Consider the following 21,060-nt stretch of genomic DNA (forward strand, 5'->3'; position numbering starts at 1 on the left):
TCCAATTCAGGAAAAAAAAAAAAAGTTAATGGATGGAATTCACAACTAAAAGTTGCCTTCTTATATATTTTCCTTAAACCCATGGTCTCTGCTCTGCGTCCATTTGTCAACAGCTGAGTTCTGGTAAGAACACAGGCGAATGAGTGAGTGATCAAATCAAGGAAAGAATAGTTAAAAAAAAAATTAATGGGAAGCCCTGGAAACAGGTGACCAGTGTGATCAGACAGCCTCCTGCGGGCACACCTGCTTGTGCTTGTGAGTTCACCTTATGCGGTATAATACCTGTCTGCTAGTAAAACCGTTCCCTTCACGTGATGAGATGCTAAGCAACAGCTTTCCCGTCCTGTGGGCAGCACCCCGCCTCCAGGTGCTCCTCCCCCCCCCCCCCCCCGTGCACCTCCCCACCAGCTGCTCGGGCCGCAGAGTGAGGCAGAGGCAGGGCCGGGGCGCGGGCCGGGAGAGCCCCCGGGGAGGCTCGAGGCTGCCGCGCCCCCCAGGTGCCAGCACGCGGGACAGAACAGAAGCGCAGCAGCGGGCTCTGATTCCTTCCCGGGGAGACCCAATAATGAAGCAGGAAACCAATTCTCGTTTTAAAACCTCCCTAGAATAACTTCTGATTGAGCTTAACGCCCGAGACAAATATCAATGGTGGGAATCACAGCCACCTCGGAGCAAGGCTCTCCCGGCCCTGTTCCACGTTTACCTCCCGGCGTGGGCTGACACGCACCGCTGGAGCGCGAATCCCAGGCTGAACAAAACCCTCTGCAGCCGCGACCATGCTCGCTGCCCTTCCTGAGACAGGCGGGGAGGGGACAGGGCACAAAAGTGAAAAGACTCACACAGCAGTTGAGGGCAGGGCGCAAACTAGTTAGAACTGACCAAGTCCAAGATGGCAGAAGGCGACTCCCAGCAGCCCCTGCGCCTTGTTATGCGCTCGCTGTAATATATCAGCATGTTAAGTGGGGCACCCACAGGTGCCCTGAGTTCTGAGGCTGAACCTAAAAGGCCAAAAAGTGGGCGGTGGCCCAGTTCCCAGAAATCCCCGCCCCTCCCCCCAAATAGCTGAAATAATCCTCCCACTTGCTAGCATATGCAATTACCGAGCCAGTAAAAACTAACTACCCCTGCACCCCGGGACCCCTCACCTATTGAGATGACCCACATTCTGCCTATGGAATCTGTATCTCCTAAGCGGCTCTCGCTTTCCTAGACGACCCCATCTCCCAGGTCCTCTCTTGCCTTCTGAGTTGGCCTGCAATCTGTCTATGGAGTGTGTATCCCTTTAAATAAACCCGCTCTCACTTAACTGTGGCTGACTCTCGAATTCTTTCCTGCCAAAATCCAAGGACCTTCACTTGGTGATCACATCCCAGGAACTTGGCGAGACCTAGGATACAACCCTCCTCTCTCACCCCATTTCATACAACTTTCTGTCACAATTAGATCCGAAATGGGAAACTGGCTGGGAGTCTAGGGTGTAAGGAAGGAAAAGGGGAGGTGGAAATGGATGGCTTTGAAAGGCACTTTAAGGGGGCTGACAGCCGAGAGTTCAGGTGGGAAGCTATAGGATCTTACTCTCCTCTCTGAGATCACCCCTCCAGGCCTGTCTGGGCTGCGGGCACTGTCCCCCTCCGCCTCCTCCCCGCCCTGAACCCTGGGCACTCCTGGTTTCCCAGCTGCCCAGCACTCGAAGCCTCAAGCTCTATGCACAGCAAAATACAACTGATTCACACATGACCCAGACTCATTAAGCACACAGATGTTTGATAAAATACACATTTATTAGAAAAATTTTAGCAGCATCATTTCCATTTGCCTTTCTAATCAAAGTACATTTCAAAGTAATTACAATAAGCACTCAAAATATGAGCAAAAATATTTTGAGAACTCAGAAATAAAATAATCAGTAGTATATGTTTCATCCATCCATCCATTCATTCATTCATTGTTTTAAAACGTGCAATAGTAGCACAGAGAGCCGGGAATGCTACTTGGTACGGAGACTGTATTCCTGCCAGGGTTCACACTGCAGGGACTATAGCTGCTATTCAGGAGGAGAGCTAGGCTCTGCAGGACATTCTGATACAAATGTACGATTTTGCCAAAGGACCTAAAAAAGGCTCAGTAAGGACGGTTTCCCTTTCTATTCATGTTCAATGGAGGAAATAAATAGTCATTACAAGGAAATTTTCACACACAGAAACACAAACACCCAGCTGAGGCTTTGCTTAACCGGTATTTGTTTCGCTCCTTCCTTTACGAAGACACAGATTTGCTTTTAGTAACTGAGCTCCTGAGCTCCGGTTTCTAGGGTAGGTGACCCCCTGAGATGCAGGCAACGGTGGAAGCCATCCCAGGGTCCATTAAATGAGAGTTCATTCGATTGCATACAAACTCTTTGCAGGACACTTCATGACACAGGATTTTCTCAGGCATTAAAATTAAAATGCTGACCTGGCAGCGAGTGAGAGAACACATAGGAAACAGTGTCTTGGTTAGATAATGCAAACATGCAGAAGGGTGAAACTGAATTGCTTTTTCTACCTTCTGTGTTATCTGCACCTCTGTCAATATGCTATTAATGAGATTACATGTACTATTGAACATTAAGTGCTGATGTGTGAAAATGGCCCCAAGAGTGGGGCCTGGATTCCCTTGATAATTCTACAGAGAATACGAGTGATACCTCTTCTTTTGACATGGCTAAAGGCCCCAAATCAATTCTTTTCTTCACTGGATCATTTAATGTAACGATCACCAACCAATTCAGCAGATACTTTCATTAGCAAATTTAATGATGTGATAATCTTTCCAAAATTTACAAATGTACAATATATTTATAGCATTACCTTCAGACAGCTTCAGTGCAAAGATATACATATAGTACATTGTGATAATTATTTGTAAAAATATAAGATGGCATAAGTAAAAAAGACATACAAAGGACTGCTTCCATGGACACATCCAACTATTAAGAGTACAGGGGGAAAATATATATTTTTTTAATAAAGTACTGAATGTTAATTTTTTCCTCTGTTTGTAAAAAATATATGTGCAAATGTGTGTTTCTAATTATTCCCTAAATAGCTGGCACAGCTATGCCTCAGAATCTTCTCTAACAAGGTTTGCAGTGTCTTTAAATGTGTCTTCTGTTGCACTGTAGGTTGGAGTGGGGCCTTTTTTCCCAGAAGTCTTAGCAGCAGGTGAAGGTGATGGAGGTGGGGTCACAGTAGCACTGACCTTTGGCTCATTATCCATCTAAGACCACAAAGAAACAGGAATCAGTCATTTATTCCCCCAACGTGACAGGAGACAGTTTTGTGTGACGAAGACAAGTCTTGGTCAATTTCCTCAGCATAATCTGAGTGTATGCCCGATTTAGCTAGTTATGGCTAAGAAAGAATGCCTAGGCTAAGAAAAATTGTTAAAAATTACCTCAGAATAGGTTGGATTCTCAAAATTGGCATTTTGTTTTGGTTTTCGTTTGAAGATATTCCATTTTGTTGCCTAAATGAAAAGGAGGAAACAGAAAACCTTCAGTAATGGCACTTTTTTGTGGGTTTCTTGCCCTTCTATCTAGATTTTAAAATTTCTTCTTACAAAGAGAAAAAGCATTTTGGGACCTGGGACCATGTGACCCGGCCCACGGAGGAAACTGTTCTATTCTTCCTCAGATGGTCCCTGAAGAGTAACTGAAACTCTCTGGGCTCTTTTCATCTAAGAACTTCAAAACACTCCCTTGATGTAAAATGTATAGCTTACCGAGTCTGTGCCCAGAGCACCCAGAAGCTTTGACAGAGACAAGTAAGAGATGTCTTCAGGGACTGCCTGAAGATTTAAGAAAGAAGCCCGGCTGGAACTCTCGTTCCCTAAAATGATGTCTTGATCCTCAGTCAACTCAAGCATATCCTCTCCCTGCATATTTCCTCCCGTCTTCATAATAAGGATGACAACACACAGAGCTCACATTTATGGAGTGCTTACCATGTGTCTAGACCTAGTCCAAGGGTTGTACAAGTTTCTGATTTAATCTTCCCAGCAACTCTGGGAGGTAGGTGCTCTTATTCTCTCTGTTTTGCAGGGGAGGAAAGGGAGCCATAGCAAGATCATATAACTAAAGGAGGAGGCAATGCGTTTAGGATGCAGAGGCCCCGGAACTGAAGGTAGCTCAAGGAGAAATGACCCTGGACCCCCACTGTGGGTGGCTCCTGTCTTGCTGAAAAGTTGCCCACGGCAGCAGTGCTGGTCACAGCTGTGGCTCCCAGATGTGAGGAAACAAGAAAACGGGGGACGAGGAAACAGACAGCCTCCTCCAGCAGGTGGCCCACGTGTTTTATGGAGTGACTCTTGCTCTGTGAAAGGAGGGGGCCAACATGCGAAGACTATGGGAGAAGGAGGAGTGGCCATTCACAATCACTCACATTTAAATGAGCACCTACTCTGCTCGTGACCACCACCAAGGGGCAGATGAAGACATTCAGGTCGGAGCTGGCCTCTGGAAACTTACACTCAAATGGGGAAGGCCAAAACTCATTGCTTCAGTACGAAATGGCTACTTGGAGCTAAGTCATTCTTAGCAAGAGAAGTAGTGGGGATGTCCATTGTTATCCTCTTGGGAAATCCAATGCATGTCCACATGACTTTTGAAAAATGACAGAACTCAGCCACAGGAGTTCATGTTCTTTAAGTTCTTTGAGCAGACTTACTGATGAAGGATAAATCTGGGAGCCTCTCCAGAACATTCATGTCAACCTAGGGTGGTCCTAACCAAAGGCCTCTGCTGCTTCAAGCCACACTGGCTATTCTCTCAGTGCCCAGAAGGCAACGGACATAGGAAAATTGCTCGTCACACTGTGGAGGACAGACCTCAGGGGGGTCTCAGTCTTAACGGATTAAAAAAAAAAAAAGTAAGAACCAATGTACTGCAAAGATGGAGCTGAGGAGGAAAAGGAGTATAATGGGTCAGGCCTGCTCTCAGCATTGGCTCTGTTTCTGATGACTGATGTGCGGGGGCAGAGCGGGCAGCATCTCCCTCACACTCCCCCTGCTCAGCTCAGAGAGCTCTGTCTATGGAAGAGGATCACGGACTCGAAATAGACTGAGAAAAACTGTTGAAAATATAAAACAGATCTGGCCTTGGGGTGGAGGCAGACTTGGGGAATCGAATATGTGACATTCAAATATTCTGTTGTCTGTGGCAAGTTAGTCTTCAAAATACACTTCTCAATGTAGCTTGAAGGAAAAAAAAATTCAGTCCCTTGAAACTATGAAATATGAAAAATGTGAAATGGGAAATTCCTTTCTAAGACAACATTTGGTGTGTGTGTGTGTGTGTAGAAGGAATTAGTAAATGAAATATGAAAAGGTGGACAAAGAGACTTTTGTAATAAGCTTTTCTCATTAGCATCAATTTAGTTCCGCTTTTATTTTGACCTGGACAAGCAGAGCAGGAACCAATGTGCGAGGTGCTGAAAATCCAACATGACTTTGCAGATACCAGTTCTGTTTATAGATTATGCAATTTGAGGACAGAGAGTGTATAAAATGGTAAGATTTCTAACTACCCTCAGACTTTTGTTTCACAGAAGAAGTCACAGAACTTTAGACCTGAGATAGTCCAGGCCCTAGTGTTCTCAACCAGAAGTGTGTTTGGGGGCCAGGGAGGCAGTGATTTCTGGGATCACAGTGCTTGGGGCAAACATTACTGACACTTAGAGGACAGTGGCCAGGAACATTAAAACTTCCTGCAATGTATAGGAAAGTTCTCTACCACAAAGAACTGTCCCACCCAATGTGCCAATAGTGCCTCCAATGACAAACATTAAGGACTCTAGTGCCCAGAGGTGAAATAGTTTGCCCAGAATCAAACAGCTATATCTCAGACAGCTTCATGTGTCTATTAAAACTAATCACATATTTTCCATTAATACAAAGTTTTATATCAAATTTTTTGAATTTCTCTCTAGATCCCATTGTCTATAAATTTCAAAGGGCCTGCATACAAGGTAGAGAAGCTCTGTCTAGTGGTCTTTTTTTTTTCTTTCTTTTAATCTCCAGTATTAAACACTGTACCTGGCACATTGAGGGCAATAAAGTTAGGTGAGGGCAATAAAGTTAGGTGGAAGATGAATGGACACAAGGGATAGATGAAGAGCTTGTAAATTAGTGCCATCTAGTGGTGAATATAGGAAACAACAAGTAGAGCTAAGAACGACACACATTATTAAGGGAACAAAGACGTACACTGTAGAAAAACTGCATTGCAGAGGAAAGGAAAGGGTACTCTAAATGTATACTTGGCACAGTGAGGTCTTTATTCATACTAAGTCATCATCTCAAATTAAATGCCTCTGATTTGAAGAGGCTGGATCCCAAAGTCTGTGTCCCTTCTTTTCTGCTCCATCTCCCATGTCGCAGGAACATCATTTCCATCTCAGTGTTAGAATGTAGTGGAAAGTTTTTCAGTTTATGACTTTTAAAATTATTTTTACTACTCGCCTACACACCTTGGGATCTGTGAGCCTATCAGGGTCTCTCTGGCTTGCCTAGGATAAGTAAACAGCAATTTCAAAGTCCTTCCCAAATCCCGTATCATCTCAGTAGTTAGTCACTGTTACCTGAGTTCCATCAGCACTTGGGGAAGTTGACTTTGGGTCTGGAACTAATTCATCGGGGTTTATGGGACTTCCATAGTTTTTGTTATACACATTTCGGGATTCAGTTACCTGTGAGCATATTGAAGGTCATTATTCAGTTTTGAAAGAATTTTTGCTATAAAGTTTCTTATCAACTCTTTGGTTCTGTTTACCATCTTGCTCTCCCACAGACATGGTCAGGCATCATTTTTATTATGAGACCAACCCTGTGGTCCAGGAATAAATACCACTCCTATCTCCCCAAAATCAGGAGCACCAGCTACCAAGTTATCTATCTCATGCCTTAATCTTGGGAGGCAAATACACCCATCACTGATCACACTCTCATTTAGTAACAGCAATTTCTATTCCCCCTTCCCTATGTTCTCTGTCCCCCTTACTCCTACTGTTGACCATAGTTTTGGATAAAGGATACTCTGGTTGTATACTGGCAGCCACATGCAAAAAGAACAGTATGAATTATTCCCAAACTCATTGGTAAATTGAGAGGTTTTTTTTTTTTAGATATTTAGAATAAAATTATTAATTTCAGAGGACTGCTTAAAAGAGGCTGAATTTTTGAAACAAGATGCAAAATGGAATTAATACTCCTCTAGATATTCTCTGTAACATTCATGTGATTCCAAAATTCCCTCCTTAGCTCAAATTACCATGGATATGTAATTAATGAGTTACAGGGTAAAAACTCACTCCTTTTCCTATATTTTTACATTCACCACTTTATTTCTTCTCAAACTCGGAAATGTGTTTGTAGCATGGCCTCATTTGATTTCAGGTGAAAACGCCAAAAATCTATTTTATCGTGTGATGAAAGTTTTGCCCTCTGGATATTAAAGGATCAGGCAAAACGCTTTCAAGATTCAAATATTTCTGATCTTAAGAAAGCCACTCCAACATTTCTGTCATATATTAAAGGGTTCCATATTCTCGTGAGTTCAAATGAAGTTGAGGTGTTAACAATGAAACTATTTTGCTGAGGCCACAGTTGTTTTGACAAAGGAAACACAAGCTAACTGCCACTAGCGGTGGTGTCGGGGCTACTGGTCCAGACCTAATCAAATGTTCTTTCCCTTCATCCGAACTTCTGTCTCATCTCCCTGCTCCTCTAACAGATGAGTGAGTAATAGGGCCGCACCAAAGGGAATTTAGGTGTCTGCCGTCAACTTTGGAGACCTTTCTACTTTTCATAAAAGTACAAGAAAGGCAAGCAGGGAGGTCACCTCGAATCACACCCTTGTGTCCAGTCCCCCAAACCTGACAATCATTCACTCATTCACTTTACAAATATTTACAGAGAAGCTGCGTGTGTCAGGCACTGTGTATGCGGACCTCTTGCTCTGACCACTCAGGATGAAAGGTTCTTGGTCAGCACCCCCAGAATGGGTGCCAAAACCCAGGAATCTGATTGTTTTCAGGAGTCAAGTCCTTGGGTCAGTCCTGTGACTGCAGAGAGTGAAGCTGAGGATGGACCACCGTCCTTCCTTCCATTGAGGAAGGCTGGGAGGACCCGAAAGGTACATCATCATAGGAACCAGACCAGGCACCAGCAGCGCCCGAAAGGAAGGACTGTGATTTCTCACCGGGGCTGTTGTTGGCTGAACCACTTTGATGGCACTGTCCCTGGAAGCATACATTGGGTTTTCAAATATTATGGGCGGCTTTCCCAAGTCCATGGCAAAATGTTCACTCTGATGGAGAAAAAAGAAAAAAAAAAGGATGCAGATCGGGTTTGCACGAGGAAGGTGTGCTCCTCACACCTGGAGGCATGCTTGGTGCTCTGCCAAATTTACCCAAAAAGGATTTGTTAAAAAAAAAAAAAAACAAAAAAAACTAGCAGGCACACGAGGCCTCCATATGACAAACCCTTATGTAAAGTAACAGAAACGCACTAACATCAGCTCAAGAAAATGAAAGCCCTCTTCCCATGTCCAAGTTTTCTATGGCTCCTTAAGACAAATAACTCACTTGGGCATTGGATTTGGACACAGAGAGAAGGATGGGTAGTGGAAGAGGAGCAAAGAGGAGAAGCGGGGGGGGGGGCGGGGGGGAGAATAGAGAATGGATAACGCTGTACTTTTAGGCAAGGGAGAAAATGCAAGATTTGGGATGAAGGCAGAATAATGAAAATGACTTCCCAGCGTGGACTGCAGACGTTGCAGTGGATAGTGGTTCACTTATAAGGGATCTGATCGTCCCGGGAGGTATTATTATTTTACAGGTGGGGACAGTGAGGGCCGGAGAGATCAAGCTCCAAGCCTATTATTACATACTTGGTGGCAGAGTTGTGATCTGAACCAACCACTGACTGGAAAACCGCTGTTTATCTCGTCACTCTGCATTGGTGGGAAACTATGAGACTAGGAAATGTATGTTTCCCCACCTCTTCCTTTAAACATACAAAAAGCCATCCATGAAAACAGAGTATCATGGCCCTTCTCTTCTGTTTCCCAAAAAACAGTCTGTTTAAGATTCCAATTAAATTTGAGACTGTTTATGACTCCACTTCAACAGTGTGGCTTAGATCAGGGGTAAATTTCAATTTTATTACTGATGTTTTTAGACACATTTCTACAACAAACATAATGTCTCCTAACTCTGCCTTTATAGACTTTATTCTGAGAAGCATACTATATTTCATCTTTTTCTAGGCTGATTTTATCATTTACAAGAGTGTTTCTCTGATGAAACAGTAAAAATTATCATCTTCAAATAGTCATTTCAAAACCATACTCACCATCGCCATTGATCTGTCAATAGCAGTCTCAGGCCCAAAACCAGACACTCCAATATCCATACTAACATCTTCCCCTGATCTGAAGGTCACCCCATTTCCATTTTCAGAGGATTTGGAAAGACTGCTTAAGCTGAAAAGAAGTAATTAAAACAATATCTGATTATTTTTTTTAAAGCAACCTTTTGCAATAGCAGTCTTCCCTTGGTACCTTTCCCTAGCTAAATTTAACTTAAATGACACATGCAGTTCCCACTCTGAATTTACACATCACATATGGGAGTAAGTTCCCTTAGTGCCCTGGAAGCGTTCAAGCACATTCCTGAGTGCCTGCGCTTGATGAGACGGCGAGCTGGGCACTTGCAGAAGGAAAGCCTCACCCATCGCACAGCCAGCGCTGTTCTCCAGCGTAAACTCAATGCCCACCGGCAGGCACAACCATTTAGACTCTAAAATGTGATTTGCACTCAGGCTTCAGAGAAGCAGTCGATTAAGACACTAGGATCTGAAGTGACTGCTTTAAGTTCAATATTTTTTGTTTCTGCAGAAGAAGTGAATAGCATAGGGTGCTTTTTTAACTTAAAAAAAAAACTTATTCACATGATTATATATCACACAGGCTTCTAAAATTAATATTCCACATAATGAAACTGACCTTGACAGCTTGGGCAGAGAAGGGAACAGGGAGCCAGTTTTCCTATAGTGGAAAAATCCTAATGTCGCCAATACTGCGATGATGATGATCAGGATGATTGTCAACAGCACGGCGATTGCTGTCATCAAAGAGGGAGGAAGAAGCAAACACGTGAACATGTAGAGAAGGAAAAGAGCCGGCAGGTTTAGCAGTAGAGGCTGGGGGCTAGAACCATTCCTTCTTCGAAGACTGAGTTAAACAGAGTATAGACAGCACTCAGTGATGCATTCCCAGGTCCCTCATATTCTTCAAACTTACTTGTTCCTGGAGGAGTGCCCTTTGAAAGCCCTATTTCACAATATTCTCCCGAGTAGCCACTAGGACACCTGAAAGTAAAAGAAGCATTGTTCATGAGCTGTTGCCTTCTTAGGCTTCTGCTGTAATCTGACTTTGGAAATACACTTTCTTTTTTCTTCATTTATAGTTTAAATTTTTATTTATTTATTTTTAAATGCAGGTACTGGGTATTGAACCCAGGACCTCGTGCATGCTAAGCATGCACTCTACCACTGAGCTGTTACCCTCCTCCCTCTACCCACCCATTGAATTCCACTGAAATTCACTTTCAATGGAATAGTCGTGGCAGCTGCAGGGTCAGCCTCATCAAATAAACCTGCTGGTATCTTCTCTAATCTATGGAATTCTTCCTCGGAGAGCAAAACTGGAAACCCTGACTGTTCTTTCCTTTGATCTGCTTTCCCTAAATATCATCTTGCTCCATGTGGAAAGCTATCTCAATAATTCTCTTCTCTCCAGATCTTTAGCCCAGCCTCTCTGCTCCTCATAAGGGCCTTGTACTGAAGCACCTCTGGTGACAGCTGCTCCCCCATAATCCAACTGTCATTAGCAATACCAGTAGGCATATGGGAAAATGCAGTTGTCATTTCTCTAACTCCTTGCTCCCCAAAGTGTCGCCCACAACCTTGTGGCCTCTCCTGGGAGCTTATTAGAAATACAGAATCCCCACGAATGAGATGGGCTTTCTCCCCAGAACCCCAGGAGATTCTACCACATGTTATAGTTTGAGAAGCACAGCCTTAGTTCTCTGTGGACTCCCTGACGGGAGGGCAAGCGGTTAAGATGTGAAAATTAACAAACCGGCGAGGTTCTCGTATATACTTGTTTTTCTGGTTACTTCAAGGTCTCAAATTCCTCTCAGGAGATGCAAGGCCTACAGCTTGGACCTTAACATTCAGACTTACTTGCACTTGGGGAGGTCTTTCTTATCAAAATAGCAGTTTCCGCCGTTCATACACCTGCATGGATGGGGCATGAGGATAGGGCTTTCGATGGCTGCAGAGAGAGAAACCATGCATGCGTCAGTCAGCTGCACTCAGCAGAGCACCCTTCATGCAAACCTGCATCAGCCCAGGGCTGGGGGCCACAGGGAGCAGAGGGTGGACAGGACACGCCAACTAGTTAGTCTCCCTATCAAAATGGTATCTTCCCCTTAAGTCAGACCAATTTCCTTATCCATAAGGTCTTGGGGAGTAACACACATTTGGTAGGAAAAATGGGGCAGTTAAATAGCATTTCTGCCTCAGAACAGTGGAGAGATACTAGACTTCAGAATATACGTTAGTAGTTAAAAAGAACCTTGTGGTAAAGGAATCTCTTAGGACATTCATGTTTTCTTTTGAAGTTTTCAGAATTCTTCTCTGTGAACCTGGTTAAAATCAAGAGTTTAATTTAGGCACAGTCTGGAACTTTCGCTAAAGGCTCTAAAGCATCAACAATTCATTGATCAATAAACAGACACAGAGACAAAAATTAATAGATGCTTTATATTTATATTTGTATATAAATAGCCGGTTGGCGGATCCCCTTGTTTTTCATGTCCTTCAAAACTGCCCGAGCTTTGGGTCCCTGCTCCAGCTCAGCCTCCATGAACTTGAAGATGCGCCTGGTGGGTCACTGGTGTTTCTGTGTCTTAGACCTACAAGATGCTCAAGAAGTGTTTCTCACGTGTGTTTATTTAAGGAGTTCGGCTACCATTCTGGCTGAGTCCCTCAATTTGGGTCTCTGCTCCGAAGTTCACTTTATCAGAGAGGCATTTCAGGAACTCAAAAGGCAACCCCACTCCCACCCCACCTTCATCCCTCATACCCTGCTTTAGTCTTCTCCCTTTCACGTTTACCACCTGACATATTTAGTGGGTTCTCTATCGTCCTAGTGGAATACAAGCCAATGAGAGCAGGGGATTCGTCTGTTTGGTTCACCTCTGTTATCTCCAGCACTTACAACAGTGCCGAGCACACAGTAAGCACTCAGTAAATACTTACTGATTAGTTCATTAATTACTATATCAAACTAAGACCCCGTATGGAATGACTACTGTCATTAATATGCTTCCTTTGGTTAAAGTTCTTTCAAATGAGCATCTTAATATAATCCACTGGGCAAAAATATGTAAATGAGTAGCAGTAGAAGAGGTGACAACTTGGACAACACCTCTCCTACAACGTAAAATTGCAGTAATTTCATTTCCATCTACAGCACAGAACAAATCTCAAAAGCTTGAAATTGTCATTTTGTTGTTAATATTGCTAAATATTGTAACCTCGCCAGTATTTCCTTGGGATAAGAGTGGGATAGGGGAGCGGGGGAAAGACAAGTTTTTTCTTCCAAAGTTTATTCTCTAAACCTGCCGTCTTTTCAGTCTGGCTGGGAAGAGTCAACAGGTGGTGCCTTGTTTAACCGCTTGCTCCCCTGGTGGTGGAAGGTGGTTACGCGTCTTCATTTCCCCAACAGCTAAAACGGGAAAGGGTCCGAGGATGTGAACCATAAAATGAGCCCTCAGTGATGTGCAGGATGATTTTTGAACGTGTTTATCAAGCACTGGATACTAGTTAGGGACACTAGTTGTTCCCTGTGGCTTATTAACTCCTTAATTTGAAAGAGTCATTGAAGAAAGGTCTTTCCAAGAATAGATCATCTACAGCACTGGGGATGAGAATTAAACCACAGCTTACTTACTCCAGCTTCCACCTCCTAAGCATAAGGTACATTTTAAAATGTGGCACCTTTTCAGCTGTCAAGACTTTACAATGAGCATGTGGGAAAACCAGTGAACCTCCCCTGGTCTGTGTAAGCCCCCTACCCCCTACCTCAGGAACCTGGTTCTCCACCTTGAGGAACTCCCGTTAAGGCTGAATAGATTCTGGGGTGATTGGAATCCAGTATGGGGTGGAGAAAGGAGGAAGAAGCCTTCTAGAAAACTCACTCTTCAAAATGTCTTTACAAGACCACACAACAGTCGACTTAGGGGCACTGAATCTATTACTCTGCAGATTTTGCAAATAATTCTCAGAAATCATCAGAACACAAGTTCTGTTTGGCCCCTTATGTCCCACTCAGCTCTGTTCCTATTTCCCACATCTTTCATCCCTCCTCCTCCTGCCATCTCCCCTCTGTTTTGAGGACGAGTACACAGGGAGTCTTCAGGCTCCATAAAAAGGTGAAGCAAAGGGAGGGGAATCTACTGAAGAAGGCAAAGGCGCTCTCCCAGGCCCCCATCGCTGCCCAGGCCATGCCCCTACCTGCATCACACTCGGTGACGCTCCCAGCTGTAAATCTGGAGCCTTGGGGACAGGCACAGGTGTATCCTCCAGGTCTCAGGAGGCACAGGTGGCTGCAGACCTCTTTACAGCTGTTGGGCACTGGAAAGCAGATGAGAACAGTGGTTACCCTGACCAAGTACATGCCCACCCACTGAGTTGTGGCCAGGTCCCATCGGAGCCCAGGCAGCATCCCAACGCCTTGAGGCCACGTGCCACCTGGCTACTCACCCTCGCTGACACTGCCATCCCCTGTCACCCCACCAAAGTGGCACAGTGCCTCCCTGTTCCCTCCATCCCACTTCTATAGCACATTTTCTACTGATACCACTTATTGCCTCTATTTCCCTGGAAGGTTTAGAAGGTAGGTATGTGTCTGGCTCACTACATGACCTCAAAAACTAATCAGTGCTAAGTGATTTGAGATAGTTCAAAAAAAAAGGCCAGTAAGACAGACACTATTATTGTCTCAAGATTTGTCATCACCCAGATTTGGACAGATCATAAAGGTGGTCCATTCAAAGCATATATTGCACGTGATTTCTACTCCTACCCTCCAAGGAGAACTTTCTTCTAGGCTTCAGTTTCATTATTTCCAAGATAAGGGGATTTAGAGCTACGATTATCAGAATCACTTGGGAACTATTCACAATTATTGATGTCGGAAAGTCAGATTTAAATTGGTCTGGAATGGAGCTCAAGTACTACCCTTAAAAGCTCCTCAGGTAATTTTAGAGCCTTCTGAATTCTAGCTTAGCATATATCATGGTTTATCCAAGGATTCAATGATCTCTCAGTTCTTTCTCAGACTAGCATTCTGTAATCCTGATTCTCTGTCATGCCACAATGTGACCACAGACAAGGCACAGCTACAAAATAGGAAGATATATTTCAAAAGCCTCACTCAAAACCCGTCCCACGACCATTTCCTCAGTTCTTTTTGAATTTTAACTTCATAAGTAACCTGGGGAATCTGATTCAAAACGCCTGGGGTGGTCCCTGAGAGTCTGCATTTCGAACCAGCTCCCACACTGTACCACTGCTACTGGTCCACGGCCCACACTTTGAGGAGAGCAGGGATTCTCAAAATGTGTTCATGAATCAGCAACTTCAGCATCACCTGGGAACTTGCTAGAACGGCACACTCCTAGGCCACCTCAGGCATGTTAAGTCAGAAACCCCTCCGGTGGGGCCCAGCCATCTGTGTTCAACAGCTCTCTAGATGTTTCTGGTGCATGCTAAAATTTGAGAGCTATTGGTCCAGAGTAAATGCTAATCTGGCAAAGTTGGGCCGGGTCTCTGGCCTACACAGCAATCAGCACCTCCCACAGGAGGCTCAGAGCATCAGGTGGCTGAGATGCTTTTCAGGGAAAGTGCCCAGATTTTCCTCTGCCTGACTGCAAGTCCGTGCTTTCTACAGGGGCCAGAGGGGGCTCACCAGGTATACTGGGCTCTCCCCTCCTGCCTTTGAAACTGCCAAGCATGAGAGCTGCAGGAGCATTTAGGACACAAGAGCTATTATGTCAGTATGTCAGAGGGGTCTGGAGCGTTTTGGAGAACGGCAATCACTGCCAGCAACACGAAGGGGTTAATCCCTAGAAAAGGCATTTGCCGCCAGTGTAATCTCCCAGGAGTCTCTGTTCCGAGTTCCCATTTGTCAAGGCTGATTCAGGCTCTCAGAGTATCAGAGAACTCGAGGGGACCTCAGGCTCCACACTAGTTTCATATACAGGGATGGGAAGGAAGGTGATCTGTGAAAGGCCACACATCCATTGAATTCAGTCTGGAACTAGGTGTACTGACAACTGGACCATAGCGGAAAGACACTGAGCTTTGGGTTGAACAGAACTGAGTTTAAAAATCATTTCTGGGTTTAAAACTCATCCATCAGTTGTGTGACTTGGGCACATGGGTTACTAGACCTTTCCCACCCTCAGTGTCCTTATTTGTGAGATGAGAATAAAACCTCTCTATAAGTTTTGGAGGAGATTAATTGAAGTAACAGATGTCTGGGTTAACACTGAAGAGAGAATCTGACATACAGAACTTAGTAAAAGTTTTATTTCCTTTCTGCACTTCAGAAATGCCCCTTCGCTTTCACATTACTCCACACAATGGTGAAGGATGAATTAGGACATGGGTAGCCTGACAAAGGAGGACCCAGAACTTAGAAAATGAGAAAGAAGGGAGGATAGAGAAATGTGTACAACTGATAACTTTAAACTAAGGCTCACGTGGCTCAGGGATAACTTGACTAGCCTGGCCTTGCAACTGCAGGACTGGGTAAGACTTCTTGAGATCCCAAAACCTATTATGTGACTTGTTAACCCAACTCACATTTAGCAGGGGGGTCTGATGCCTACTGGATTCTGTGGCCTGAAGGTACATACCCACGACTCCAAGAAGCAATGAGGACTGAAGTATTTTTACTTCCTATCTGCTGGTGGTGTGCATCATTTCATTTGACCCCCAATTTTATCTTTCTTTGGTCAGAGTGATTAAAATACACACACAAGTGCACACACGCACACAAACACACACATTCCTTTCATGCACCAAGAGATCAGCCTATCATTATCCACTACCATTTTCCATAAATATAGCCATTAATTTGAAATAAGGTTGATGACTACCTGATTGATTATATCTCCGTTGATGGAAGATTCGAACTTGAGTTAGCCAAGGGTTCACTATCAGCAATTTCTCTTTCTCATCTCGCCCAAATTTATCTTGGATCCATATTTCTCCCTTATCCTTAGATATCCAGTATAACTGGCTCTCAAAGATGTCCAGACTGTAAGGGTTCATTGCTGCTTACCCACAAGGGAAAAACGAAACAAGGTTACTGAAGAGAAGATACTAGCCTCACTTCTATGTCAGAAGTCAAACTGCTTGAATCAATCCCTAAGGCAACACCTTAAAATTGCAGCAACATTCAGGCAGACTCTCTGTACATATGACCATGAAAGTGTGCTGTAATAGGGGGTCCAGGTGACAGAAATTCGAGTAGATTAATGCCTACCATCTGACACCAATTATAAGGGACTTGCTCACTTTCAAGCTGCTGATTTTATTTTACTTTTAGAAAACAATCTGTGTGGCAGAGATTTTTTTTTCTTTGAATGTAAGCTACCACTTTGTATGTGCTGGATTGTTTCAGTTCTGTGGAGCCCAGATAAGAAAACAAAATGTTTCTCTCCTAGATGTTTCTAGTTGTACATAAAAAGCAATCCAGCACATTAAAAATGAATGTATCTTACTATATATGAAATAGATAAACAACAAGGACCTACTGTATAGCACAGGGAACTATATTCAATTTCTTGTAATGAGCTGTAATGGAAAAGAATCCAAAAAAACCCCCATATATATGTATATATATGTATAACTGAATTGCTTTGCTGTACACCTGAAATTAACATTGTAAATTGACTACACTTCAAAAAAAATAAGAATTTAAAAAAAAAACGAATGCATCTTGGAAGTGGTTAGACATGGATTACCATTGGAATACATGAAGCCATCAGGTCAACCTAACAGGAAACTCGGCTATTTCAATATCTGCTGCTAAGAGCATGTTTTAAAATTATATAAGAAGGACAAAAAGGACTGAATTATTGACAATAGGTTCATCTTCATTTAAATCAGCGGATGGGAGCTGGGAAGAGTGGTATCCAAGAAACTATATAAAACTTTTCCTAAGATTTTGAGGGTTCCTTCTTGAGAAAATGGGCAGAGTCTGGAAATATATTAATTATTTAATGTATGAAATCCAAAGGGAAATTCTAACCTGACATTGCAACAATCCTCCTATCAGTCCCATCATATTTTATGGTTTCAATAACGTCCTCCTTGAGGTCGCTCCAGTAGATCCGGTCATTGTTCACATAATCTATGGAAAGGCCAGTGGGCCAGCCGAGGTCCTCCTGAACCAGGACTTTCCGATGCTGCCCGTCCATCCAAGCAGACTCGATTTTAGGTTCCTTGCCCCAGTCAGTCCAGTACATAAACCTGTAACAGAAGGTTTCCTCATGGCAGCATTTCATCTAGTGGGGCTTCTCCACCGAAGCAGAGCATAGATTTCCAGTGGGGAAATCAACTGGTTTCCATAGAGGTCTGGGTCCTAAATTTTTATACTTTACAAAAGACAGGGGGAGACAAAGGGGAAGCCGGGGGTATCTGTGATCTATGCTTCCCGAAAACAGCACTTTCCCAATAGAAATTGGCTATCCCTGCCTGTCCAGGGATAGATATTCAAACCTTTTAAAATATATAATCATAAAAGCTGTTCATCTTCAAAAAATATGTATTGAACGCCCACTGTGTGAGAAGGTGCTATCTGTGTTTGGAATGTATCAGAGAACAGAAAGGATTCCTACCCTCATGGAGCTTGCATTCTAACTTTTTTAAAATGTATTATTTTGCATCCAATTAATACTTAATTGGAAAAAAATATTTAATTGTAGAAAAGCAGAGTATATCAGAGATTGTACCATCTCAAATACCTAGAAAGGATCAGGCAGGCAAGATAAATGGGTGGAGCTGAGCAGTTATGGATGCAGAGTGACAGGGAGAGCAAAGCCATGTCTAATAGTTCCAGGCAATACCTACCCAATGTTATCAGTTCTTCTGACTTTTCAAGCCAAAAATACAGATATTTAAAAAATTTTTAATGTTGGCAACTAAGTTTACAAAAACAAAACAAAAAACCTTAAAGTTCTGTAAAGTTCAAATCCAATAGGTATACGGACCATAGTTAACCCATCAGCCACTGCTTTGCAGTCTCTAGTCTAAACCAGTCATCAGGGTGGGACTAATCCTTAAATCGAGAAATGTGTGCATTTTAGACAAACTGAGCTCTGGAAAAAATGTGGCCAGAGGCCTTCTCCTTACACAGTGTTGGTCTTCTGAAGCCTGTTTAGTCCTAAGTGATCTTTAGGGTATATTATAATTCTTGAAAATAGTCAGAGATGCCACTCCAAAAAGTCCAAGGACAATTTCAGTACAATTAGGGAAAAATAATTAAAGATAATTTTTTTCTTGAGAATCCAGTGAAAAATATCTAGAACATTAAGGACTCCTTCAAGCACTTACCCTAGTTTGGGATTCACAACTATCGCAGCTGGTTGATCCAACTGAGAGGAAATCAGCCACTTTCTGTATCTTCCATCAAGTTTTGCCACCTCGATCCGCTGACTCTTGGCATCTGACCAGTAAATATGCCTGAATTTAGACAGACAAAGTTAAACTACTGCCAAGTCTAGACTGGATACTTCTGGGGAAGAGATCTGAAGATGAGAGCATTTAGTTGGGAAGTTCTGGCCAGCAAGATAGCAACTCAGATACCAGTGATGGCAGCACAGTCTCCCTCTCCCAGGAATGCCCCACTCTTTTCGGCCAAGGGGACGTCTTTGGAAAGTTACAAGTGGCGGGGTGTGGGATGAAGGCGACATTCAGCCAGAGCAGCAGAATTAGCCAGGATAGGTAATGATGGTGAACCTCACATCTGGCATTATTATGAGACAACTGCTTCCAGGTAGAAGTCGTAAGGCACTTTTGGGCTGGCCCTTTAATGCCTGTGACTGCCTGAGAGTTGGCTTCCTCCTCAGCCAAAAGCCCCATTGGAACCAGGAATCTGGCATCAGCTCCAAGGATGAGTAGAAAGAGCCATTTAACATAACAAACTTTGCAAAGCCATCCTGCCCTTATTCTACCCCTAAGGCTTCAGGGCTCAGTTTCTTACAAACATAAGGAGTTCTAGCAGTTTCTTGAATTCACTCATTCATTAAGGCTGAGAAAGAGTGTAAAATTTCAAACAAGAAGACAGGTCTGCCATTGCCTAGTTAGTTTTCAGAAGAAAGTGTTAAAAGTCTAAAGTTTCCAGTTCTTTACTCTCTGAGGTCTTGGTCCCTGACAGAAGAAACCGAAATGAACCCCCTTTATTCTGCAGGCACAGTGGGACCTACTTAACTTCTACAGAGATGCTCAACTCTTCCAGGAGCACTAGACAAGTTTGTTAAAAGGTGAAAATTAATTTATACTGCAACTCTCCATTCTCCCAGAGAGCAGCAAATAATATTTTCCGTTATTAGTTCATTTTCAATGACATCAGGGATTCTATGAATTCTTGAGCTCTGATTCTATCACTTTGCCATAAATGTCATTCCAACAGAAGGCTCTCCCTTGGAGAAGCTTACACATTCTTCCACATCAGTTTGCCTCTCATGCATCTGCCTGATGACAAACCTACTTAAGGTTCTTATTTAGGCATCACCCAAAGTATCTGGCCCTAGGCCCTAGGATTCTACAAGTTCTAAAAGAGCAGATTGAAGACAACATCTCTATTAACTCAAAACCAAAAATTAAATAGGAAAGTCAAATTTCCAATCTGTTCACAAACAGAGTCTGCTAAAAACACAAGATGTGGATTGTTCCACCTCAACATAATGACCATACAGAAAAATGTTTTACCTCATCTGCTTTGCTGGTACAATGTAAGGCTGTCCCGTTGCTTCACAAAATGAACAGTGCCACTATATTGAAAGTTAATTTTGGAATCCAGAACTCTGTTGGTAAGAATGTGCTCCTAAATATAAGATCTTCACCGTGGTGCTTTCATGGCACACATAGAATATAGGAAATGACAATGTTTATATGACACACTGGGTAAGCAGAGGTAGTTGCTGGGGCTACACCAAGCCCAGGCATCACTCAGCGGCTGAGGGTACCCATAGTCTGGGGCAGTAGGGACCTCTGGCCAGGAAACAGAACAGGCAAGAGGGGAATGAGGCTAAACTTACCTTCCAACCCAGTCCACTGCTAATCCATCTGGCTGCATTATGTATTTCAGATCCAGGTTAACTTCCTTCATAGGATTATTGCCACCAGATTCAAAGTTGGGGATGTAGGCACGTTTGATAGCACCAAAATTAGAGCCATGCCCTTGCACAGTGTAGTATACAATACCTGCAGAGGGAAGACACACAGGTCAGTTTCATGTTACAAACATCAAGTAAGGGAGGAACTGGTGTCTAATCAGGTGGAGCACTGTTCATTCACTGACGTCTCTACCTCCTCAGTGCTCCTAAAATACTAATAATTCAATTAAGCCAATGTGATCAAAGCTCAAAGCCTATCATACTTGAACTATTAGCTACAAATGCTTCAACTGATAACTTATTTATACTGACTTAGTTGTCTCTATTTGAAGGTAATCATTAAAATATATTTCAGCCGAGACCCTTTTTACTCCTATTAGGACCACATTTTAGTTTCCAAAACCTAATGTATAGATAAGCCAGGGGCAGGCTGTTGAGAGTTTGAGACTCAACAACCATGTAGACGAGAAATCCTATTTTATGTAGAGACTAAAGGATACTGGACAGCAGGCATTTTAATAAGTATAGGAAGACTGTGACTTTT

General features: G+C 43.2%; 1 protein-coding gene across 1 annotated transcript in view; it reads right to left on the reverse strand.

Annotated features, from left to right (window-relative positions):
• Positions 1-1,762: 1,762 nt before the first annotated feature.
• Positions 1,763-21,060, reverse strand: part of LRP2 (LDL receptor related protein 2) — a 181,774-nt gene continuing 162,476 nt past the window's right edge. Inside the window, exons 67-79 of the mRNA XM_010971430.3 lie at positions 20,439-20,604; positions 18,733-18,861; positions 17,429-17,649; positions 16,272-16,448; positions 13,621-13,740; positions 11,284-11,374; positions 10,340-10,407; positions 10,043-10,160; positions 9,391-9,520; positions 8,237-8,344; positions 6,618-6,725; positions 3,436-3,507; positions 1,763-3,258 (exon numbers count right to left, since the gene is read on the reverse strand). Of these exons, the coding sequence (XP_010969732.2) occupies positions 3,097-3,258; positions 3,436-3,507; positions 6,618-6,725; positions 8,237-8,344; positions 9,391-9,520; positions 10,043-10,160; positions 10,340-10,407; positions 11,284-11,374; positions 13,621-13,740; positions 16,272-16,448; positions 17,429-17,649; positions 18,733-18,861; positions 20,439-20,604 (1,670 nt within the window). The 3' untranslated portion in view covers positions 1,763-3,096. The remainder of the gene's footprint in view (positions 3,259-3,435; positions 3,508-6,617; positions 6,726-8,236; positions 8,345-9,390; positions 9,521-10,042; positions 10,161-10,339; positions 10,408-11,283; positions 11,375-13,620; positions 13,741-16,271; positions 16,449-17,428; positions 17,650-18,732; positions 18,862-20,438; positions 20,605-21,060) is intronic.

The sequence above is a fragment of the Camelus bactrianus genome, chromosome 5 (assembly GCF_048773025.1).
Source record: "Camelus bactrianus isolate YW-2024 breed Bactrian camel chromosome 5, ASM4877302v1, whole genome shotgun sequence".
NCBI lineage: Eukaryota > Metazoa > Chordata > Mammalia > Artiodactyla > Camelidae > Camelus > Camelus bactrianus.